Raw genomic sequence first — 25116 nt, 5'->3', positions numbered from 1 at the left:
ATAGAGTGGTATTATTACCTCACTTGATCTCGATTGTATCCCTCTGTTAATACAACTTAGGATTGCATTAGCTTTTTTGGCTGCTGCTGTTCACTGCTGGCTCCTATTTAGCTGGTTGTCCACTAAGACTCCAAGATCCCTCTCACAGTTACTGTTATTGATCCTGGTTTCACCCATCTTTATGTGTACTATTGATTTTTCTTGCCTACGTGTAGGACTTTACTTTTCTCTACATTGAATTTCATTTTGTTAGATACCGCCCAGTGTTCTAGTCTGTCAAGATCCATTTGGATCTTGAGCCTATCTTCTTGGGTGTTAGCTATTACCGCCAGCTTAGTGTCATCTGCAAATTTGCTAAGTGTCCCTTCTATTCCCTTATCTAAGTCATTAATGAAGATACTGAAGAGTACTGGGCCTAAGACAGAACCTTGTGGCACCCCATAACTTACTTCCCTCCATGTAGATTTAGACCCATTAAGGACTACTCATTGAGTACAGTTTGTCAGCCAGTTGCAAGTCCATCTAGTGGTGGTGCTATCTATTCCACTTTTTTCTAGCTTACTAAGAAGTAGGCTGTGATCTACTTTGTCGAATGCCTTGCTGAAATCTAAATATATTATGTCCACAGTATTTTGCTGGTCTACTAATTTGGTCACTATGTTGAAGAATGAAATATGATTGGTTTGGCATGGTCTGTTTTTAACAAACCCGTGCTGACTGCTAGTTATTACTTTACTTGTTTCTAGATGTTGGCAGATCTGTTTTTTTATTATCTTTTCCAGTATCTTCCCAGGTATTGATGTTAGATTGGTTGGTCTAGAGTTCCCTGGGTCTGTTTTTTTCCTTTTCTGAAGATGGGAACCACATCAGCTCTTTTCCAGTCTTCTGGTAGTTCCCCAGTGCTCCAAGAGTTTTGAAAGATATGGTGCAGTAGTTCTGAGATGACCTCTGCCAGAGCCTTTAAAACTCTGGGATGTAATCCATCAGGTCCCAGTGGTTTGTGTTCATCAAGATCAGACAGGTGTTCTCTTACTATTCTTTTTGCTTATTTTAACTTTTTTTTTATTTCTGGTCTGTCTTTTACAGTTAAGTTTTTGGTGGGTTGAGCTATAGTTTCTTTTTGCGTGAAGACGGATGCAAAGAATGAGTTTCTTTCTGTTGTCTGTTACTTCCTTGCCTTCTTCTCTCTTTAGTGGACTAACTGTTTCCTTGATTTTTTTCTTCTTATCTATATGTTGGGGGGAAAAGAATTTATTATCTTTGACTTTTGTTGCAAGTCTGATATTCTGCCTTAGTTGTATGTCCTTCTTCCCATTTTTTGTACTTGTCCTTTTTTCTTTCAATCTGCCAGAGAGATCTTTGTGCAGCCATGCTGGTTTCTTCTTGGATTTCTTGTTTTTCTTTCTCTTTGGTATTGTGCTGGTCTGGGCTTCTATGATCATATAAGATACAATGTATTTTTTCACAGGGCAACATGTCTTTTTACAATTCTGTAAAAAAAAGAGTACAACCCTGTTTTCCACATTAATACCAATATAGCACAATGTTTGGAACAAATGGGAGTTTGGAAGAAGTTTGATACTGTTCAAATAGAGGAATGGTGCTTGATCCCTTTTGCACTAAAATTTGTGTTAACTTTTTTTATTGTTGCAACCAGGTGACGGATGGGAGATGGACGATTCGGGCCAAGAGGCAGCAGCACCTTTGCCAAAAGACAAAATGGAAGTTGTAGGAAAGATGTATGGAAAGCCAAGTTCTGAGCTAATCCAGTTAACGGGGGAGCTGGAGAATTGCTCTGGTCTACCTTGTCCAGATATCAATGTCTTATTGGACACAGGTGATATCCATGAAAAAGAAGCGTGTTCAAGGTGTGGGAAAATACTCCAAGATGAATCTGGATCATGTGACTGTTGCCAAAGCCCTGCTGGAGAGAAACAAGATGAAAGCGGGCAACACCCCAGAAGGGACCTTCCTCCTCCTTTATGTGAAAGAATAGAAGAAGGAGGGAAAGCATACAAATGTACCGAGTGTGCAGAAAGCTTCGGTACAAGCCGCTGTCTTGCTTCACATGAAAAGATTCACAAAGCAGAGGATCCACACAAATGTCTGGATTGTGGAAGGACCTTCAGGCAGAAAAAACATCTTAATTCACACAAGAGGGTCCACGAAGAGAAGCAACAGCATCAATGCATCCCCTGTGGAAAGACCTTTGGAAGCAGTGCCTCCCTTATTTCCCATAAAAGCCTCCACAAACAGGAAGAATTGCACCAACGCAGGGAGGGTAGAACGAGGTTTACTCAGCGCAAGAAACCGAATTCCCAGAAAAAAAGCCCCACTCGGAAGAAATCATGTAAATGCCTGGAATGTGGGAAGAGCTTCCGCTCTGCAAGTTACCTCAGTTGCCATAATAGGACCCATACAGGGGAAAAGCCATATTGTTGCACAGTGTGTGGAAAGAGCTTCGCACGTAAAGGCCATTTCAGTTTACATAAGAGGATCCACACAGGAGAGAAGCCATATAAATGCACAGAGTGTGGAAAATGCTTCAGTACCTCAAGTAATCTTACTTCCCATATGAGGATCCATACAGGGGAGAAACCCTATGAATGCCTGGAGTGTGGAAAAAGCTTTAGAAGAAGCTGCACTCTAACCTTACATAATAAGATGCATAAAGGGGAGAAACCTTATAAATGCCTGAACTGTGGAAAAAGCTTCAGTCAAAAAGTTCATCTTAAGTCACACGAGAGGATCCACATGGGGGAAAAACCATTTCAATGCATGGAGTGTGGAAAAAGCTTCAGTCAAAAAGTCCATCTTAAGTCACACGAGAGGATCCACATGGGGGAAAAATCATTTCCATGCATGGAGTGTGGAAAAAGCTTCAGTCAAAAAGTTCATCTTAAGTCACACGAGAGGATCCACACGGGGGAAAAACCATTTCAATGCATGGAGTGTGGAAAGCGCTTCCATTCCTCAGCAATCCTTACTTCCCATCACAGAATCCACACGGGAGAAAAACCCTTTCCGTGCCTGCAGTGTGGAAAGCGCTTTGCCTATTCTGGTGGCCTTTATGCCCACAAACAGACCCACACAGGGGAGAAACCGTACAAATGCCTGGAGTGTGGAAACAGCTTCCGTAGATCCAGCGACCTAACTTCCCATGGAAGAATCCACACTGGAGAGAAACCGTATCAATGCACCAAGTGTGGGAGGAGCTTCAGTAATTCACATAGTCTTATTGTCCATAAAAGGATCCACACAGGTGAAAAGCCTTATAAGTGCCCCGAATGTGACAAATCCTTCATTAATTTGGGGAATCTCTATCGTCACAAAAGGTTCCATACTGGGGAGAAACCATACGAATGCCACACGTGTGGAAAGAGCTTCAGTGAAAAAAAACGCTATATCATACATAGCAGGACCCACACTGGGGAGAAACCTTATCAGTGCCAGGAGTGTGGAAAATGCTTCAGTGATTCTGGAGCACTGAGGATCCACACAAGGATCCACACAGGGGAGAAACCGTATAAGTGTACGGAGTGTGGCATGAGTTTCAGGACAAGTAGTTGCGTCAGTAGGCACAAGAGAATCCACACTGGGGAGAAACCGTATACATGTTATGAGTGCGGAAAAAGCTTTAAACTTAATCAATCACTCAGGAGACATAGAAGGCTTCACTCAGGGGAGCAACCGTATAAATGCCTGGAGTGTGGAAAATGTTATTGTAATAGTAGCGGTCTTACCTCCCACATTAGGATCCACACAGGGGAGAAACCGTTTAAATGCATCGAGTGTGGAAAGAGTTTCAAAGACTGCACGAATCTTACGCTCCATAAAAGAATCCACACAGGGGAGAAACCCTATAAGTGCACTGAATGTGACAAATGCTTCACCAATTCGGGGGCCCTCACTTGCCACAAAAGGGTCCACACTGGAGAGAAACCATATGAATGCCACACTTGTAGAAAGAGCTTCAGTGCAAAAAAAAGCTATGTCGTACATAGGAGGACCCACACTGGGGAGAAACCTTATCAGTGCCAGGAGTGTGGAAAACACTTCAGGGCTTCTGGAGCACTGACGATCCATAAAAGGATTCACACAGGGGAGAAACCCTATAAGTGCACAGAGTGTGGCATGAGTTTCAGAAGTAGTACTCACCTTGGCAGCCACAAGAGGATCCACACTGAGGAGAAAATGTATCAGTGTGTGGAGTGTGGAAAGAACTTCAGAACCAGAAGTGACTTTAATCAACATAAGAAGTTGCACAGCAGGAAAAAATGATATGAATGCGTTCATGTAAGATTAGAAAAATAAGATTAGAAAAATAAGAATAGAAATGGAAGAGAATATATAAATAGAAATGGGGATGGGAAGGGAAGGGAATTCTCTCATTGGCTAAGTGAGGTTGGACATACAAGGCCTGTGTCTCCAATGGATATGTTCTCAAGTGTACGTAACATACAACAAATGATCAACTTTTGTCAATGCGAACAGCAAAGGGAGGGAGGGATTTGGGAACTAACACTTCCGGATGGCTATGGAGATTCTCTGTCATCCAGGCTGCGATTTCCCCCAAAGGTGCTTTTATCAAAAGGCAACTGGATGTTTTTATTTCCTTGGGGAGATTTCCCTTTCACATCCATAGGCTGTAAATTGGAACAGTCAAAGAAAGCTATGCTATATTACTGCCAAAGCAACATTGACAAACGTGTTGGGGTTTCTCTGTGTGCACATTAGGACAGATTAAAAATAGCTTGGCTGAGCTCTGTGTTACATAAATCGGTATGCAGGAAGGCTAAGATGTGAGTGTAAAACAGGCAGGAATTGCTATAAAGGGAGATAAGAAAATTCTTTCTAACTCTGACTTGCAAACTGTGTGGCAAATGCTGTCTAAAGCCCTCCAGTGGGTGTTGGTGGGGTACGAAGGCTTTGAGGGAGATTTCCTTGTGTTACTTTTTCTACAGAATAAAGCTTTTGCTTCCAATCTTGTCTTCAACATCTTCAATTTGAGGCTGGGCACATCTGGCAAAGCGCCTGGAGCAGGAAAGGTGAGGAAAACCAAAAGTGCCTTTGCGTTCAGAAGGATCTCTTTCCTCCTTTCAGCCATTTTGGAAGTGCAATTCTTGAGGGGGAAATGGGGAATCCTCCAGGATCCTCTTCTCTGCAAACTGGAAGCAGCTTCATTAGGCTTGGAGCTGTTTAACTGGGAGAAATATTTTGTAGAGATAATTGACTTACAAGCACAACTTGTTAAGTGAGCAACAACTTCTGTTGTTAAGTGAGACGTTTGGAAAAGTGAAATTTGCTCCATTTTGTGACCTTCCTTGCTATGGTTGTTAAATGAATCTGGTTTCCCCATCAACGTTGCTTGTGGGAAGGTTGCAAGAGGACATCATGTGACCCCTGGACCTTACAAGAGTCATAAATGGGACTCAGTTCCCAGGTGCCTCAATTTGGATCATGTGACCAGTGGGATTCTGCAACAGTCTCTAGTGTGAGTGATGGACATAAGTCAATTGGGGGGAGGCTGTTGCAGCTTCCAAGGGCCACTAAACGATGGTCACTAAGTCGAGGACTACTTGTGAGGCAGCCATTATTCGTTATTATGGCACAAATCGTGAATGTTCGTCATTTGAGAAGACGTGTTGTTATTTGAGGACTGCCCTGTTAGACTCAGTGGAGAAGGCAGCCTCCTTTTCCTGCCTACTCCACTTTCCTTCCAAAAGGGGGATTCCCTCCTAAGTGTGCTGCTTGCATCCTCTTCCCCTTCCCTTTTCCCGTCCCTGGGCTTCCTCCCCTCCCTCTCCCGCCTGTTTCTCCGACTGTCTGGGATGAAGAAGCAACGGACTCGCTGCCCAGCTCACCATCCCTCCCAGGACCTGGGAAGCGGGGAGCAGGCAGGGGGAGCCCCGAGTGGGCGGCGCTCGCCGTCCTTTAGGAGAACGGGAGGAGCTGGACGCGAAGGGGAGGATCTATAAGTGCTTCCGGCTTCGGCTCTCCAAACTCCTGGCGGGATATCCACGTGCGTTGGCCGGGAAGGAAGGAAGTGTGGCCGGCGAGGCTGTCAGGAAAGCGGATCTTTTGCATCTCTTGGAAGGAGGAACAGAGCCGCCTTTCCTGCGGGCGCCAGGTAAGAAGCTCCTCCCTCCCTCCTTCCTCCCCTTTTCCCACCTGGGGAAATGCCTGGACAGGTGAGCCTTCCAGGCAGCGCCTGGGGACGCCCCTAAGATCGCTCCTGCCGTCCCCACTTTCTCCTGGGGGAGATGATTCTGCCGGCCCTTCCCGATCGTTTCCCGGCACTTTCTCTTTCCTCTCTGGGGCTGTTTCAGGTCCGGAAGGCTCCGGGTTGAATGGCTGCTAAAGCGGCCGGAGGGAAAGGGGGCGATCCCTCCCAGGAGCTGCTGTTTTGGGGGAGTTGCTCTGGACGAGCCCGCTCCGGAGAGAGCATCGGGCAAAGGCTCCTTCCGATGCCCTTTCATCCTCAGGATGGACTTTGCCTGAGTTGATTTCATTCCTGAATTCTTTTTCATTGTTTCATTTCATTGTGTTTTTAAAGCCTCTTGTGCATCGAAAAAGTATTGTGTGCTTTTAAAAAGGTGTCGCCCTTTGCCTGTAGACCAGCCTGTCCCAACCGTGGCAACTTTTAAGATATGTGGAGACTAACTACCAGAATTCCCCATGGGAGTTGAAGCCCAAATGTCTTCAAGCTGCCAAGGCTAAAGAAATATTGCTCTAGTCCAGGGATGTGCAATATGGGCCCTTTTTATCACTGGCGGACTTCCACTCCCAGAGATCCTGAGCCAGCTGTGACAGGAACTCTGGGAGTTGAAGTCCACCAGTCCTAAAAGGGGCCATACTTCCCCAGTTCTGCTCTAGGCTATTCCAAAGGGAAAGTCGCAGCTGGGAAAAAAGAGTTATTGTCATCTTCCCTGATTATTTGATAAGGGAGGGTGGACATCTGCATTCTGATGACCAAGATTCTTCCATTGAAAGGGCTGAAAGAAAGGAAATCTGTCCTGGGTGTAGGGAAGTGTGACAGAGAAACCACAACAGGCTTGCTAAAAGTACCTATACAAATATTTGTTGGAGGTGCAAGAAAGAAGTTGGAACATAAAAACATGTGTGTTGGGATTGTGATAGTGCACAAAAAATATGGGACATTGTGTTTAGAGAAATTAGAGCACTTTTGAATATAACTTTAGATATCTCACCGAGAATTGTATTATTGTTGGTGGTGGAAAAACAGGATATAAATGAAACAAAAAAGGAATTGATTGTAAATTTGATAATGGCAGTTGGATTAGTGGTGGCTAAATATTGGGGATGTAATATGGGATATTGAAAGAAATGGTATAATGAAATTTGGAGTATGGCCACAATAACTTAACATAAATTAAATTTTAAAAGGGATGATTAAAGCAAACAATTATAATGAAATATGGGGTGATTTTTGTAAAAATGTTGGCGGAAGGCAAAGGGAATAAACGTACTCAAGATTTTATGTTGTTTTGGAGGGGATAAGGGCACAATTGGAATATATTGTATATCTTTTAGTTGTTATAGAAGAAGAAATATAAGAAAAAAATGCCTCCCCGGGTGGGGTTGCACTGTAATATTTGTATTCTTCATTTTACCCATCTGGCAAGGATGGAAGTCTGAGTCAACCTTGAGCCTGATGGGATTTGAACTGCCAAGTTGCAGGGAGCCTATTATCAGCAGAACTGGCCTGCAGTACAGCACTCTAACCACTGCACCACAGAGGCTCTTAAGTTATGTGAATTTAGTAGCTGGAACAGTGGAGTTTGTACAAGGAGTCAGAATACACATTACAGACAATTGGTTGGAGGGAGCTTTCTCCTGCATGAGGCAATCTATGCTATGATTGGTTAATGTGAGTGTGAAGGGGCAAGTTTCCTTGTTTCCCGCCTTTTTTCCTCTGTGTGTTCTGTAATTTTACCTCAGGATGCTCATCTTAGCCTGATTATCTTGTTTATTGTAAATATTGATGTAAACATATCAATTTTACTGTAAACATATTGATTTTACTGTAAATATATATATAGTGTGTGTATATACCACATATATATAGATATTAATGTATAAAACATGAATTTATATAAAGTTTGTGTCAGTATCTCTGACTTCATTTGAGTACCTACTGAGCAATTCCCTGACAGGTTTTTCCCCCTGGTCTGAAAGGGTGGTGGATGTGAGCAGCTCAGATAAGACTTAATTTGTTCGATGTATCAGTAGATAAAAGTGTCCTTCTCTACATTTCTACTCCTACTTAGTCTGATAAAATGGCCTAAAACCTCCACGCTGACTCCATGACTGTCTCCCATCCTAGCCTGTTTCTGATCCTGCCTCTCACACTTGTTTTTTAGAAGTTCCTTTCATTTTGTTGTTTTTTGGTCTACAATGATGACACTTAAGAGCCCAAGAAGAATCCACCGGTTTATCAGAAGGATTTATACTCCTTGCAGTCATCTGAAGTAAAACAAGACAAGACATCCGATGCATAGAAAACAATCTCATGTTCACCCTTTAGTTTATAGTTTAGCTCATCGTATAGTTTCAGATAATAAGGGGGAGTTGGGAGGGCTTGTTAGGCATGGTGTGCGTGGTGCAGGGGGTATAAATGTATTAGTTTGAAAATAGGATTTTGTTCTCCTTGTGCTCAATCCACTTGGGAAGGGTCTTGGAGGCCGTGCTTGCAACCACTTTCTTTTCTAAACATTTGAAATTGTGAACCAGACTTGTATTCATATTGTGCGTATAAATTTATCAGGGGTCTTACATCTTACACAGGCGTCTTAGAAACAAGTAAAGTAATAACTAGCAGTCAGCATGGGTTTGTTAAAAACAGATCATGCCAAACCAATCTTATTTCATTCTTCAACATAGTGACAAAGTTAGTTGACCAGCAAAATACCGTGCACATATTTTTAGATTTCAGCAAGGCATTCAACAAAGTAGACCATAACCTAGTTCTTAGTAAACTAGAAAAAAGTGGAATAGATAGCACTACCACTAGATGGACTCGCAACTGGCTGACAAACCATACTCAACTAGTAGTCCTTAATGGGTCTAAATCTACATGGAGGGAAGTAAGCTGTGGGGTGCCACAAGGTTCTGTCTTAGGCCCAGTACTCTTCAATATCTTCATTAACGACTTAAATGAGGGAATAGAAGGGGAACTTAGCAAATTTGCAGATGATACTAAGCTGGCAGGAATAGCTAACACCCAAGAAGATAGGCTCAAGATCCAGATGGATCTTGACAGACAAGAACACTGGGCCATACCTAACAAGATGAAAGTCAATGTAGAGAAAAGGAAAGTCCTACACGTAGGCAAGAAAAACCAAAAGCACCCATATAGACTGGGTGAAACCAGGCTCAATAGCAGTAACTCTGAGAGGAATCTTGGAGTCTTAGTGGACAACCAGCTAAATAGGAGCCGGCAGTGTGCAGCAGCAGCCAAAAAAGCTAATGCAATCCTAAATTGCATTAACAGAGGGATAGAACTGAGATCAAGTGAGGTACTAATACCACTCAATAAAGCCTTAGTAAGACCACATCTAGAGTACTGCATCCAGTTTTGGTCACATTATAAAAAAAATGTTGAGGCTCTAGGAAAAGTGCAGAGAAGAGCAACCAAGATGATTAGGGGACAGGAGACTAAGGCTTATGAAGAATGGTTGCAGGAACTGAGGATGGCTAGTCTAGTGAAGAGAAGGACCAGGAGACACATGATAGCAGTCTTCCAGTATTTGAGGAGCTGCCACAGAGCGGAAGGGGTCAAGCTATTTTCTAAAGTGCCTGTAGGCCAGACAAGGAATAATGGATGGAAACTGAACAAGGAGAGATTTAACCTGGAAATAAGGGGAAACTTTCTAATAGATCAAGCAATGGAACAGAAGTCGTCTTCGGAGAACCTCTGGGAGCTCCATCAGCTGAGACTTTCAAGGAGAGATTGGACTGCCATTTGTCTGAAATGTTGTAGGGTCTCCCACTTGGGGGGTGGGTTGGATTAGATGACCTCTAAGGTCCCTCCCAACTCTGATTATTTGTTAAAGAGCTATTTCCTCCTAACTTTGGTGCTCCGCATCCCTTCCCCTCCGTCCCCTCCCTGGGCTCCGTCCCCTCCCTTTTCCCCCTGTTTCTCTGACTGCCTGGGGAAAAGCAGCCCTGGACTCCCTGCCCAGCCGACCCTCCCAGCCGGGACCGACTCCCCCATTGCAGAAGGAAGGGGGAGCCCCGAGTGGGCGGGGCTCCCCGCCCTGCGGAGAATGGGAGGAGCTACACGCGTTTCCGGCTTGGGCCCTGCAAATTTCTGGCTGGGGTCGTTCCGGGGAGGGGGATCCACTTGCGCGGCAGGGAAGGAAGGAAACGTGTCCAGCGGCGATCGCGGATCCTTTCCTGCCCGCATCTCTAGGGGACCGGAGGCGAGGCGAGGCAGAGAGCCGCCTCATTCTTATCGAGAACCAGGTAAAAAGCTTCCCTCCCTCCTCCCTCCCTTTTCCTTCCAAATGTCGGGAAAGGTGAGCCTTCCATGCAGCTTTTTGGGGCGCTGCTAAGATCGCTGCTGCCGCCCCCACTTCCTCCTGGGGGAGATGATTCTTATTCTCCTTTCTTTTCTGCCGGCCCTTCCCGACCGTTTCCCGTCGCCTCCTTTGCTCTGGCGCCGTTTCAGGTCCAGGAGGCTCCGAGTTGAAGGGCTGCGAAACCGGCGGGGAGAAAAGGGGGGCGATCCCTCCCAGGCGCTGCTGTTTCGGGGAGCCGCTCAAGACGAGCCCGCTCAGGAGAGAGCATCGGCTCAAGGCTCCTCCGGACGCCCTTCCATCTCTTCGCCCGCCTTCCTTTCCTCGTTCCCATCGTTCAATTGAACTGCATTTTGGGTGCATTTAAAGAGGCGTCGCCCTTTTCCTGTGGGCCATTGTTTCTCAGCCTGGGCAACCTTGTAATTTGTGGGCTTCCAATCCCAGAATTCCCCACGTGTGTTGAAGTGCACATATCTCAACAGCTCACAAGATTGAGAGACATTGCTGTCATCCAGGGGTGCGGAAGTTATTGGCTCTTTTATGACTGGTGGACTTCAAGTCCCAGAATTCCTCAGCCAGCTGCCTCAGGTATTCTGGGAGTTGAAGTCCAGCCGTCAACCCCTCCCCCAATTCCCCACTTCAAGTCCCAGCTGTAAAAGAAGAGTTTTTGTACTCTTCCTTGATTCATAAGGGAAGGTGAACATTATAGCTACATAGAATAACAGAGTTGGTCCTTTAATGCACACATTCATGGCTGAGATAATCTGCCTCTGAATCCAATCTCTGGTCCTTCCACACCTTTCCATTTTCCTCTCACCCAGAATGAGCTTCTGTATGTTGTTGCTGTGGCTACAAAGGACTCCCGTGAAGGGGTTCCCTAGTTAAAAATAGGTTAAAATCAGCCTTTTGCACTTGATGCTCAAGAATATCCTTAGGATGTTTGATAGACAATTATTCCTTTGCTGTTTGTTCCCCTCTCCTAGACCCTCTCGTGGCCATGGCTTCATCTCCCGGAACCCCAGTTCTTTGTAATGGAGGATCAACAGTGGCTGAGCTTCCAACGCAGGTAGGAGGATTCTCCCCTCCCCAGATGTGCCAATCTCCCAAAAACAGAATAACACAATTGGAAGGGATCTTGGAGATCTTCTAGTCCATCCCCCTGTTTCAAGCAGGAGACCCTATACCCTTTCAGACAAGTGGCCATCCAGTCTCTCCTTAAAAACCTCCAGCCCACAATTTCAGAAAGAAAGCCGTTCCATTAATTAATTGTTCTCACTGTCATGAAGTTTCTCCTTAATTCCAGGTTGTCTTTCTCCTTATTTAGTTTCCATCCATTGTTTCTTCTCTTGCCTTCTGGTGCTTTGGAAAAGAAGTTGAGCCCCCTCTTGTTTGGGGCAGCCCCAGAAATATTGGGACACTGCTATTGTGTCTCCCCTGGTCCTTCTTTTCTCTAGACTGGCCCATATCCAGTTCCTGCAACTGTTTTTTGTGTCATTTAATCTCAAAGCCTTTAATCCTTGGTTGCTCTCTTTGCACTTTTCCCAAAGTCTCCACATTTCTTTTTGTAATGTGGTGACCAAAACTGAACTCTGTATTCCAGGTGTGGTCTTTACTCTGGGTTTTTTTTTTTGTAAAAGTTTATTTGGATTTTCACAAAACACAAATAAAATTTCTCTTTTGAGAGCAGCATGATTCCAGGTTATCACATCTCCATACAGACATAATCTCAATTACATATTCATCTTTATATTCTATTTCATATCTTGTCACTATTTTATCATTTTCTCAATAATTTTTTCCTTCCCTTACTTTCCTCAACCTTATTTCTGATTATCTCATTGCTTTCTAATTCAATTACATAGCTTTTTCTAAATTTCTATATCTTTCTAATGATTCTATTTCTACTTTTGTCTGTCCTGCTTATAATTTCATACATTCTTTTTCCATCATCATCCCTTCCAGGCATTAAAAAGCAAGGTTTCCCCTGTGATTACCAAATAGAGTATATTACCTTTATATCTTATAGTTGTTATCCATTCAAATCTCATTTAACATTTAATTTATACATTATATGATTATAATTATATACTCTGGGTTTTTTTTAAAACAGTGAGCATGAAAGCCCAAAGTAAAAAGTAAAGTCCAAGCTTGGCTTTTGTAGAGAGTACAGCAGATGCCCACATGAGGTTGGAGACACTGACAAAGATTTGTAGAGTTTTATATAAACATAAATATATTTAACATGGAAATTTATAGCAGTCTTTGTCACCATCCACAAAAGTAAGAGCATAAGATAGTCAGGAAAACAGAGGAACATCCTGAGGTAAATCTAAAGCATCATGCAGAACACAGAGAGGGGAAAAAGGAGGGAAAAAAGGGAAACGCCCCCTTTATACTTACAGCAGCCAATCGTAGCGCAGATTGCATCCTGCATGAGTCAGCACTCTAATCAGTTACAATTGTGTTCTGGCCTATTGTAGACTTTACTCTTCCAGATACTAAATTCAATATCCTACATGCTCCTTTGCCCTAATTGAAAACTGTGGCTTTTCTTTAAGAAGAAGACTAGCCTGTAATTCATTGAAGTGTTCATAATAATATTCATGGAATATTTTGTGTTTTTTTCCCCCTCTCTGTGTCAGGATTTGGTATCATTTGAGGATGTAGCTGTGTTTTTCTCCGTGGAGGAGTGGGCTCTGCTGGATTCTGAGCAAAAAGCCTTATATCAAGAAGTCATGCTGGAAAACAAGAGGAACGTGGCCTCATTAGGTAAGGAATTCTATTAAGATACTAACATTTAGTAGGATTCTGTTACTGTAGTGCAAAATAATTTTTTAAAAAATTAATGCATGTGCTCCAGCATTATTATTCCTTTTTTGTTGCTGTATTCTTCTCTAAAGTGCTGGTTTTCAAATTTTCAAGCTATTTATCTGAGGTTTTCATGCTTTTCTATGAAGCCTGGTTTTTCTTCACAAATGGACAGTAAGGAGAGTACTGGCCTTCACAATTCAGTCTCTCCCATTTGTTAAGAATCAGATTCAATCTTACACATGCTATGCATGAAGGGAACAAATAACCAAGTGGAACAGGTTAAACACAAAGACAGAGTATATAAACCACAGTTTAATACAGTACTGTAAATAAAAGTGTACAGTCAAATACTGTATACTATATTGCTGCTAGCAGCAACCATTGTTATGCTTTTGTCAAGGGAAAGAAATGGTCGACAGAGAAGGAAGACACATTATTGCCCTACAATACTTCCTCCCTGAACCATAACATTGATTTTACTAAACAGCTCTGAGCCAGCCTCTCTCTCTCTCTCTCTCCAGGACAAGATACTATCCTTTTCCATCAACTCTTTCTTATGCTAGAAGTGTCTTCTCAAGGAAAGCAACCAAGCTCTACTCCGGCTCAACATGGAGGTAAGAAACAGGGGGAAAGTATCAAAATGAAAATAATTAAAGCCCATGAAGAGGGGAAGAAGGTAAAGACCATAGGAGAAGAAGGAGGACTGGCCTGGTCCACCATATGCACGATCCTTAAGGGTAAAGAAAAGATAAAAGAGGCAATTAAATCCGCTCCAGAAACTAATGCCATAATCACGAGAAATAGGACAGGCCTCCTTTCAAAACCAGAACAGCTTCTTGTGCTTTGGATTGACGATCATATCCCAAAAATAAGTCCCGTTAGTCTTAACCCGATTTAGGGAAGCCTTTTAATGCAGTGTTTTTGAAACGCTAAAGCGAGCAGCGGGTGAGGAGTACAATGACACCTTTGGAGCCAGTTGTGGCTGGTTTGCGCAATTCCGAAAATGATTTAATTACTGTAACTTATGAACAACAAGTAAAGCTGTGTGTGCTAATGAAGCTGCCCAATACTTTCCAGACCAACTGGATGAAATTTTACTGTAAATATATATTTACAGTGTCTGTGCATACATACATACATACATGTAACATTAATTTATATCAAGTTTGTGTCAGCATCTCTGATTTCATTTGGATACCTACTGAGCAATTCTCTGATAGATCCCCCCCCCCCATTGTCTGAAAGGGTTGTGGATGTGAGCAGCTCAGATAAAAGAATGTGTTTGATGTATGCAGTAGATAAGAGTGTCCTTCTCAACATTTCTACTCCTACTTAGTCTGATAAAATGGCCTTCAATTCCACAGTCTCCATGAAGTTTCCCATCCTAGCCTCTTTCCAATCCTGCCTGTCCCACTTTGTAGAGAGCTTTTTAGAAGTTGCTTTCATTTTGTTGTTTTTGGTCTATAATGACTCTATGACACTTAAAAGCCCGATAAGAATCCACGGGTTTATCAGAAGGATTTATACTCCTTGCAGTCACCTGGTTGGAAAGAATTCTTACGACCAAATGACTGCAAGGATTATCAATCCTTCCATCCTCCACCGTTCAATCAGAACTGAAGAAGCTTCTTGGATGAGAAGGGAAACATGTTCAAGGAAAAAAGAAAGTCCAGCTGCCTTTAGAAAAAGCCCCTTTGGGATAAAGAGGAATTAACACCCCAGAGCGAGAACCAGTTTTTTTTTTCAAGGAAAAACCTCTTAATGGAGATGAGGCTGAAGCTCATTTCCCAGATCCAAGGACCTCAACATTTCTACCTTCTCAGATTGAAATTTAACCAATAGGTTCTCCATCATCAAGTCTATTGTCTTTTACTTAGAACTGAGTATTTGTATTTGTACACTATTGTTTATATATTTTTTATCCTTTTAATATAATAAGGCATCAAGGGTTTCCCTATGGCAAGCTGGAGGCCAAAGAATTTAATAAATAAATGAATGAATGAATGAAAGCCTTTTTTAAAAAAAAAAGTTTTATTGACTTTAACAACAAACAAAAACACATAAAACATAAAAACATCATCCTCCTTCATGAAAGCCTATTTTAAGTGTCCCTTTTGCTTCCTTTGAGCTAAATCTGAAGCCGTAGAGCTGATGGTTCTCACCCCATAAATTGTCAATGATCATAACGAAGATTTTCATATTTTCATTTTGTACCACCGAGGACAAGAGAGAGCCAAAGGTCAAATCTTATATCAACATAATATCAAGCACAGTACCATGTGTCAGTAACAGACCCAAAAGAATCAAAACTCTGAGGTTTGATGATTCCTCAAAGTATAGATTTATTCGCCAAGTCCTATTGGCACAGCTGATAAAAAGTCTCTGACTCCGAAGCCCCAGAGGTTTTCCCCACCCAATTCAAAGTCCACTCATCCATCACATGGTCCAATCAGGTCACAGTTGGAGTCTGTTTGTTTTCCTCGTGCCTCACCAGGTGCTGATGAGAACATCCTTGGTTCCCAGGGGAAAGAATTCTATTTTGGCTACACATGCCCAGCCATCTCTACTCCCCCCTCCCATTCCCATAGCCCTACCCAGCCTTGCTGTGCCAACCATGAACATGATCCAAAATGGCTTTAGGATAAGTTCAAATACAGCAGTGGTACTTGATCCCTTTTGCACCTAAGTTTGTGTTAACTGTTGTTTTTTTATTGTTGCAAGCAGGTGACGGATGGGAGATGGAGGATTCTGGCCAAGAGGCAGCAGCACCTTTACCAAAAGACAGAAAGGAAGAAAAGATATATGGAAAGCAAAGTTCAGAGGAAAACCCGTTAACGAGGGAACTGGAGAATTGCTCTGGTTTACCTTGTCCAGACACCAATGTCTTATTGGACGCTGATGATTGCCATGAAAAAGAAGTGTGTTCAAGGTGTGGGAAAACACTCTGTGATGAATCTGGATTATGTGACTGTGGCGAAAGCCCTGCTGGTGACAAACAAGATGAAAGCAGGCAACACACAAGAAGGATCCTTCCTACTCCTTTACATGAAAGAATACTAGAAGGGAAACCGTACAAATGTACAGAGTGTGCAGAAAGCTTCAGTACAAGCCGCTCTCTTGCTTTACATAAAAAGATTCACAAAGCAAAGAAGCCACACAAATGTCTAGATTGTGGAAAGACCTTCAGGCAGAAAAATCATCTTAATTCACATAAAAAGGTCCATGAGGAGAGGAAGCAACATCTGTTCATTAATAGGGGAAACAGCTTTGGAAGCAGCCCCTCCCTTACTTCCCATCAAAGCCTCCACAGAGAGGAGAAGTTGCATGAACTCAGAGAGTATAGAACAAGGATTACTCAGAGCAAGGAACCAAATTCCCAGAAAAAAAGCCCCACTGGGAAGAAATATAAATGTCTGGAATGTGGGAAGAACTTCCGCTATGCGAGTGAATTCACTTGCCATAATAGGACACATACAGGGGAAAAGCCGTATCATTGCATGGTGTGTAGAAAGAGCTTCACTCAAAAAGTTCATCTTAAGTCACATGAGAGGATCCACACGGGAGAAAAACCATTTCTATGCCTGGAGTGTGGAAACCGCTTCAGTCAAAAAGGTCAACTTAACTCACACAAGAGGGTCCACACAGGGGAAAAACCATTTCAATGCATGGAGTGTGGAAAGAGCTTCCATTGCTCTTCAACCCTTATTTCCCATCACAGAATCCACACAGGGGAGAAACCCTTTCAATGCCTGCAGTGCGGAAAGAGCTTCAGTCAAAAAGCTGCTCTTAAGTCTCATGAGAGAAACCACATGGGAGAAAAACCATTTCAATGCATGGAGTGTGGAAAAAGCTTCAATGCAAAAATTAGCTATATCGTACATAGCAGAATCCACACAGGGGAGAAACCCTTTCAATGTCTGCAGTGCGGAAAGAGCTTCACTCAAAAAGTTCATCTTAAGTCACACGAGAGGATCCACACGGGAGAAAAACCATTTCAATGCATGGAGTGTGGAAAGAGCTTTCATACAAAAAGTATCTACATCGTACATAGCAGAATCCACATGGAGGTGAAACCCTTTCAATGCCTGCAATGTGGAAAGCGCTTTTCCCGTTCTGATAGCTTTCGTGTCCACAAACGGACCCACACAGGGGAGAAACCGTACAAATGCCTGGAGTGTGGAAAGAGCTTCTGTACATCTAGCATCTTAACTTCCCATCAAAGCATGCACAGAGGAGGGAAACCAAACCAATGCACCAAGTGTGGGAAGTGCTTCAGTCAAAAAAGTCACCTTAATACCCATAAAAGAATCCACACAGGTGAAAAGCCCTATAAGTGCACCGAGTGTGACAAATGCTTCTCCAATTCGTGGGGCCTCACTTGCCACAAAAGGCTCCATACTGGGGAGAAACCATATGAATGTTGCACGTGTGGAAAGAGCTTCAGTGCAAAACAAAGCTGTAACGTACATAGTAGAACCCACACTGGGGAGAAACCCTATGAATGCTTGGAGTGTGGAAAACCTTTCAGCAGACAAGGCGATTTAACCGTACATAATAGGATCCATACAGGGGACAAGCCATATCATTGCACAGTGTGTGGAAAGAGCTTCGCACAAAAAGGACATTTCAGTTTACATAAGAGGATTCATACTGGAGAGAAGCCATATAAATGCACACAGTGTGGGAAATGCTTCACGACATCCAATGCCCTTACTTCCCATAAGAGGATCCACACCGGGGAGAAACCCTATGAATGCTTGGAGTGTGGAAAAAGCTTTAGCAACACCTCTTCTCTAACTATACATAATAGGATGCATAAAGGGGAAAAACCTTATAAATGCCTGCACTGTGATAAGTGCTTCAGTGAAAAAGGTAATCTTAAATTACATGAGAGGATCCACACGGGAGAAAAACCATTTCAATGCATGGAGTGTGGAAAGAGCTTCTATAGCTCTTCATACCTTACTGCCCATCACAGAAGCCACACCGGGGAGAAGCCCTTTCAATGCCTGCAGTGTGGAAAGCGCTTTGCCAGTTCTGGTGGCTTTCATGCCCACAAACAGACCCACACAGGGGAGAAACCATACAAATGCCTGGAGTGTGGAAAGAGCTTCATTCAAAAAGTTCAACTTAAGTCACACGAGAGGATCCACACGGGTGAAAAACCATTTCAATGCATGGAGTGTGGAAAGAGGTTCAGTGCAAAAAGTAGCTATATCGTACATAGCAGAATCCACACGGGGGAGAAACCATACAAATGCATGGAATGTGGAAAGAGCTTCAGTAAAAAAGGTCAACTTAAGTCACACGAGAGGATCCACACGGGTGAAAAACCATTTCAATGCATGGAGTGTGGAAAGAGGTTCAGTGCAAAAAGTAGCTATATCATACATAGCAGAATCCACACGGGGGAGAAACCCTTTCAGTGCCTGCAGTGCGGAAAGAGCTTCAGTCAAAAAGCTCGTCTTAAGTCACACGAGAGAAACCACATGGAAGAAAAACCATTTCAATGCATGGAGTGTGGAAAGAGCTTCAGTGCAAAAAATAGCTATATCATACATGGTAGAATCCACATGGGGGAGAAACCCTTTCAATGCGTGCAGTGCGGAAAGAGCTTCAGTCAAAAAGGTCATCTTAAGTTACATGAGAGGATCCACACGGGAGAAAAACCATTTCAATGCATGGAGTGTGGAAAGCGCTTTGCCCGTTCTGATAACTTTCGTGCCCACGAATGGACCCACACAGGGGACAAACCATACAAATGCCTGGAGTGTGGAAAGAGCTTTTGTACATCCAGCATCTTAACTTCCCACCAAAGTATCCACAGAGGAGGGAAACCTTATCAATGCACCGAGTGTGGGAAGTGCTTCAGTCAAAAAAGTCACCTTAATATCCATAAAAGAATCCACACGGGTGAAAAGCCCTATAAGTGTACCGAGTGTGACAAATGTTTCACCAATTCATGGGGCCTCACTTGCCACAAAAGGCTCCATTCTAGGGAGAAACCTTATGGATGCCGCACATATGGAAAGTGCAAAAAAAAGCTGTAACTTATATAGCGGAGTCCACACTGGGGAGAAACCCCATGAATGCTTGGAGTGTGGAAAACGTTTCACCAGAAGGGGCAGTTTAACCTTACATAATAGGATCCATACAGGAGGAAAGCCGTATCATTGCACGGTGTGCAGAAAGAGCTTCGCCCACAAAGGCAATTTCAGTTTACATGACAGGATCCACACCAGAGGGAAGCTGTATAAATGCCTAGAGTGTGGAAAATGTTACAGTGATGTTGGCAGTTTTACGTCCCAAAATATAATCCACACAGGGGAGAAACCATTTAAATGAATCGAGTGTGGAAAGAGTTTCAAAGATGGGATGAATCTTTTGCTGCATAAAAGAATCCACACAGGGGAGAACCCCTATCAGTTTGTGGAGTGTGGAAAGAAATTCAGAACCAGGAGTAACTTTAATTGCCGTAAGAAGACTCTCGACAGGGGAAAAATAATGTGAATTGGTTTGTGTTGCTTCTCAAAATTTGCTTCATGCCCATAGAGGTTTTGCAGGAGATTCTGTAGAAATAAATGGAGTATGGGAAGGGCTTCCGAAGCAGCAGAAACGTCTTGATCCATTAAAAAGAAGAGTTCCTTTGTAGAACTAGGAGTTAACTTTTAGATATTAGATCTTTGTGATGTATTAGAATAGAGTAGAATTAGATTAGAAACAATAAGAATAGAAATGGAATAGAATATAGATATAGAAAGGGGGATGGGAAGGGAATTCTCTCATTGGCTAAGTGAGATTGGACATACAAGGCCTGTGTCTCCAATGCATACACTCTCATAACATGCAACAAATGATCAGCTTTTGTCAATTCGAACAGCAAAGGGAGGGGGGCAGTTGGGAACTAACACATCCAGATGTCTATGGAGATTCTTAGTCATGCAAGCTACAGTTCTCCCAAAGGTGCTTTTATCAAAAGGCAATTGGACTTTTGTTTCTCTTGAGGAGATTTCCCTTCTCATCCAAGAAATTTTGTCAGTTCTCTTTCTTCTTGAATGAGAAGTGAAATGTCTTCAAGGAGAAACAAAGTCCAGTTGACTTCTGGAAAAAAACACCTTTGGGATAACACCTTCAGGCAACATAAGGCTGCAGAAAGCTGTCTTTCACTCTAAAGATGCTGAAAGATTTCAAGAGGAAACATTGCAATTTAAGTGATGAGGTCCAGACCTGGTGGTGTTGACTCCCCATATTTCCCTGATGTTGGAAGGAATCAAGCAATGGATCTACTAGACCCATGTGGAGAAAGTGAGGACAGAACAAAGAGAAGCAGGATCTCCAGTGAGCTCTTCACTGGGAGAAAGTGATGGAAGAGAATGAACTAATGAATCAATATGAGACTCAATAGCTTTGTCAAAAGTGATAACTGGAGGGATGGTGCTGTGTGTCTGCACCACCTTTAACCTTGTTCGTGTTTAATTGATTTCTAGTCTGTCATACAATATTGATTGTGCTAGATTTTTGAATGCCCTAAATTATGAAGCGGCTTAAGGCTTAGCTTTTGCATCTCAGATACAGGCTCTTTTTGGTGGGTAAATTGGACAATTCAGGGAACCAGCTTCAGAAAATACAGGTGGCGCTTGACTTATGACCACAATTAAGCCCCAAATTTCCATGGCCGAGCAAGACAGTTGTTAAGTAAGTTTTGTGCCATTTTACAAGTTTTGCCACAGTAGTTTGATTAGTAACATGGTTGAATCTGGTTTCCCATTTGACTTTGCTTGTCTGAAGGTCTCAAACAGGGATCCCATAACCCTGGGATACTCCACCTATCAAAAATACAGACTAGTTGCCAACTGTCCGGATTTTGATCACATGACACAGGGATGCTGCAACGGTTGTGTGGAAAAATTCATAAATCATTTTTTTCAGTGCCGTTGAAACTTCGAATGGTGACTGAAGAAATGATTGTAAGCTAAGGACTAATTGTAAAGCAGCAATTGATTATTTGTTAGTAAGGTACAATCTTGAATGTTAAAAATGTGTTCAGTCTAACTGACAATTGCCCATTCATTGAAACCGGTCTTGGAAAACAGGAAAGGAATCTGGTAACATCAAAATCCATCAGCAACTTAGACTAGACATATTTTAAGACTTGTGGACATCACCTCCCAGAATTTCTCTGGCACACATTGTTCACAAACACACAAATAGGGAAGGATTTGCACCTGTACAATCCTAAAAAGCAGTATGTGGTTTGAAAAACAGGAAGTATCGTGGAAAGCTAAGCGACATTTATGGAGGTGTTGAGGTTTCCCTGTGATCATGTTAGGATGGCTTTAAAGAGCTTGGCTGAGCTCTGGATGACACGTATGCAGTAAGACTAAGATGTGAGTGTAAAACAGGCAGGAACTGCTGTAAAGGGAGATGGGAGAATATCCCATGACTCTGAAACATGTAAACTGTGTGGCAAATGCAGTGTAAAGCCCTCCAGTGGCCGTTGGTGGTGTACAAAGGCCTTGAGGGAGATTTCCTTGTGTGACATTTTCTGCGGAATAAAGTTTTTGCTTACAATCTTGTCTTCAATGTGTTCAGTCTGAGACATTGGCATATCTGGCAAAGCGCCTGGATCAGGAAAGGGGAGGAAAATCAAAAATGCCTTTGAGTTCAGAAGGATCTCTTCCCTTCTTTCAGCCATTTTGGAAGTGTAATTCTTGAGGGGAAAATGCACGAACCCCCCTCGGCAAACTGGAAGCAGGCTTCATTACGCTTGGAGCCCTTTGACTATAGGAGAAATATTTTGTAGAGGTAATAGACTTACAAGCATAAGCCAGCCCCAAATTTTTGTTAAGTGAGACATTAAGTCAATTTTGCTCCATTTTGTGACCTTTCTTGCCTCAGTTAAGTGAATCACCTGAGTTGTTAAATTAGGAACATGGTTGTTAAGTGAATCTGGTTTTCCCTTTGGTGGCCTTCATGTCCACAAACAGATCCACACAGGGGAGAAACAGGACACCACAATGGTCATAAAGGTGAGTCAGTTGTCAAATGTCTGAATTTGGATCGCATGACCATGGGGATGCTGCAACAGTCGTAAGTGCAAAAAACAAATGTCTCTTTTTTCAATGCCGTTGTAACTTCAGTCACTAAACAAATGGTTGTAAGTTGAGGCTGCCTGTACGGTTTAGTAGTTTTTCGTCTGAAATTCATAGACTTTTAAATATTTCCCACCTCAGGCCTTTTAGATAGTTAAATATATTAAATATTTCTTGGCTCCGAGGTTTTCTTCAGCTTCAGAGGGAGAAAGTTAATGGGTCTCCCTTATCGATCATCAGGGGGTCCTTTGGTCCTGCATTTATTGGGGATAATATTGGAAAAAAGATTATGTGGGGATTTTTTCCCCTTTTCTCTTTATTCTCTTGGGGCAAGGGAGTCATCTCTAAGTTGTGTCACTCTTCAACATGCCCCATCAACCCTTCAAATACAGGCAATCCTCGGCTTATGATTACAATTCAGTCTGTTGCTAAGTGAGACATTTATGAAGTGAATTTGGTCCCATTTTATGCTATTTCTTGCCATGGTTGTTAAGTCAATCACTGTAGTTGTTACAGTCATTGACCAAATCTGGCTCCCCCCATTGACTTCGCTTGTCTGAAGCTTCCTGTGATCCTGGGAAATGGCAACCGTCATAAATAGGAGTCAGGTGTCAAGTGGCCAGGATTTGGATCACCTGACCATGGGGAGGATGCACCAGTGTTGAAAATCACTTTTTTCAGTGCCCATCCAGCCCAGGACGTGACTAGGGAGAATCTCCCAGGGAGAATTTGCAGGCAGAGAGACCCCTGAGTGGGCGCCGCTCTCCGCCCTGTAGAGAGTGGGAGGAGTTATAAGTGCTTCCGGCTTGGGTTTTGCAAACTCCGTGGCGGTGGTCTTTCCGGGGAGGGGGAATCTACGTGTGTGTGTGTGGCCGGGAAGGAAGAAAGCATGGCCGGCCGAGGAAGAGAGCTGCCTCTCTCCTATTGAGTGCCAGGTAAAAACCTACCTACCTACCTACCTTCCTTCCTTCCTTCCAAATGCCGGGACAGGTAAACCTTCAATGCAGCTTCTTGGAGCGCTGCTAAGATCGCTGCTGCCGTCCCCACTTCTTTCTTTCTTTCCCCCCTTCCTTCCTTCCTTCCTTCCTTCCCTCCCTCTCTCCTGGGAAATGCCGGGACAGGTGAGCCTTCCATGCAGCTTTTTGGGGCGCTGCTAAGATCGCTGCTGCCGCCCCCACTTTCTCCTGGGGGAGATGATTCTTATTCTCCTTTCTTTTCTGCCGGCCCTTCCTGACCGTTTCCCGTCGCTTCCTTTGCTCTGGCGCCGTTTCACACCCAAGAGGCTCGGAGTTGAAGGGCTGCGAAACCGGCGGGGAGAAAAGGGGGGCGATCCCTCCCAGGCGCTGCTGTTTCGGGGAGCCGCTCAAGACGAGCCCCCTCCGGAGAGAGCATCTCCATCTCTTCGCCCGCCTTCCTTTCCTCGTTCCCATCGTTCAATTGAACTGCATTTTTGGGTGCATTTAAAAAGGCGTCGCCCTTTCCTGTGGGCCATTGTTTCTCAACCTTGGCAACCTTGTGATTTGTGGGCTTCCATTCCCAGAATTTCTCAGGTGTGTTGAAGTCCACATATCTTAACAGCTCACAAGATTGAGAGACGTTGCTGTCATCCAGGGGTGAGGAAGTTACGGCCCTCTTATGACTGGTGGACTTGAAGTCCCGGAATTTTTCAGCCAGCTGCCTCAGGTACTCTGGCAGTTGAAGTCCAGCCCTTATAAAAGGCCAGCAGTTCCCCACTTCAACTGCTAGCTGTGAAAAGAGTTTTTGTAGTCTTTTGTAGCTAAAATCAGCCTTTTGCACTGGATGCTCAAGAATATTCTGAGGATGTTTGATAGCCAATTATTCCTTTGCTGCTTTGTTTCCACTCCTAGACCCTCTCGTGGCCATGGCTTCATCTCCCGGAACCCCAGTTCTTTGTAATGGAGGATCAACAGTGGCTGAGCTTCCAATGCAGGTAGGAGGATTCTCCCCTCCCCTCCCCAGATGTGCCAATCTCCCAATAACAGAATAACACAATTGGAAGGGATCTTGGAGATCTTCTAGTCCATCCCCCTGTCTCAAGCAGGAGACCCTATACCCTTTCAGACAAGTGGGTGTCCAGTCTCTCCTTAAAAACCTCCAGCCCAAAACTTCTGATGGCAAACTGTTCCATTAGTTAATTGTTCTCACTGTCAGGAAGTTTGTCCTTAATTCCAGGATGCCTTTCTCCACCATTAGTGTCCATCCATTTTTCTTCTCTTGCCTTTTGGTGCCTTGGAAAATAAGTTGAGCCCCTCTTGTTTGGATCAGCCTCAGAAATACTAGAACACTGATATCACATCTCCCCTGGTCCTTCTTTTCTCTGGACTGGCCATATCCAGTTCCTGCATAAGATAGTCAGGAACACAGGAACATCATGAGGTAAATCTAAAACATATATCAGTGTTCCAGAAAACCTCAACTCCAACAAATAACTCTGAGACAGACATCTTCTCAAAAGTTCCTTTTATTAGAGTAGGAAAATGGTCCATCTGGGAAATCCCAAATGTGAAAATTCTGGGTTTCCCTGCAATAAGTAAAAAATTACAAATCCACTCCCTGCACCCCTCATGGCGTCAGCATGCCCCAATCACCATCCATCTCAACTTCAGACATCCTCTCAATCACTCCTCAGCCAGGTGCAGAAATAACATGAC

General features: G+C 43.4%; 3 protein-coding genes across 16 annotated transcripts in view; all 3 read left to right on the top strand.

Annotated features, from left to right (window-relative positions):
- The window catches only part of LOC113452095 (uncharacterized), a 69482-nt gene that overhangs the window by 17917 nt on the left and 26449 nt on the right, over positions 1–25116 (top strand). The window contains exons 1-5 of one of the 14 annotated variants that reach the window (XM_087927702.1): positions 10244–10488; positions 11525–11607; positions 13184–13310; positions 13874–13966; positions 16074–21923. The exons of 1 other annotated variant lie outside the window; for it this stretch is intronic. In XM_087927702.1, coding sequence (XP_087783828.1) covers positions 10290–10488; positions 11525–11607; positions 13184–13310; positions 13874–13966; positions 16074–19402 — 3831 coding nt within the window. In that variant the 5' untranslated portion in view covers positions 10244–10289 and the 3' untranslated portion in view covers positions 19403–21923. Of the gene's footprint in view, positions 1–10243; positions 10489–11523; positions 11608–13183; positions 13311–13873; positions 13967–16073; positions 21924–22363; positions 23380–23399; positions 24396–25116 lie in introns of those variants that run through there. 12 more of the 14 variants (XM_087927699.1, XM_087927701.1, XM_087927700.1 and 9 more) reach the window with 12 other exon arrangements.
- The window catches only part of LOC148126653 (uncharacterized), a 46321-nt gene that overhangs the window by 17969 nt on the left and 3236 nt on the right, over positions 1–25116 (top strand). The window lies entirely within an intron of this gene.
- LOC148126654 (uncharacterized) lies at positions 189–5279 on the top strand. Its single transcript, XM_087927800.1, has one exon. It carries the CDS (start codon positions 1672–1674, stop codon positions 4279–4281), a length of 2610 nt encoding a protein of 869 aa, XP_087783926.1. The 5' UTR covers positions 189–1671; the 3' UTR covers positions 4282–5279.

Source organism: Pseudonaja textilis, chromosome 2 (assembly GCF_049901715.1).
Source record: "Pseudonaja textilis isolate UNSWEBS1 chromosome 2, rPseTex1.2, whole genome shotgun sequence".
Taxonomy (NCBI): Eukaryota; Metazoa; Chordata; class Lepidosauria; order Squamata; family Elapidae; genus Pseudonaja; species Pseudonaja textilis.
The sequence above is the reverse complement of the archived record's forward strand: the minus strand, read 5'-3'. Positions and strand labels throughout refer to the sequence as shown.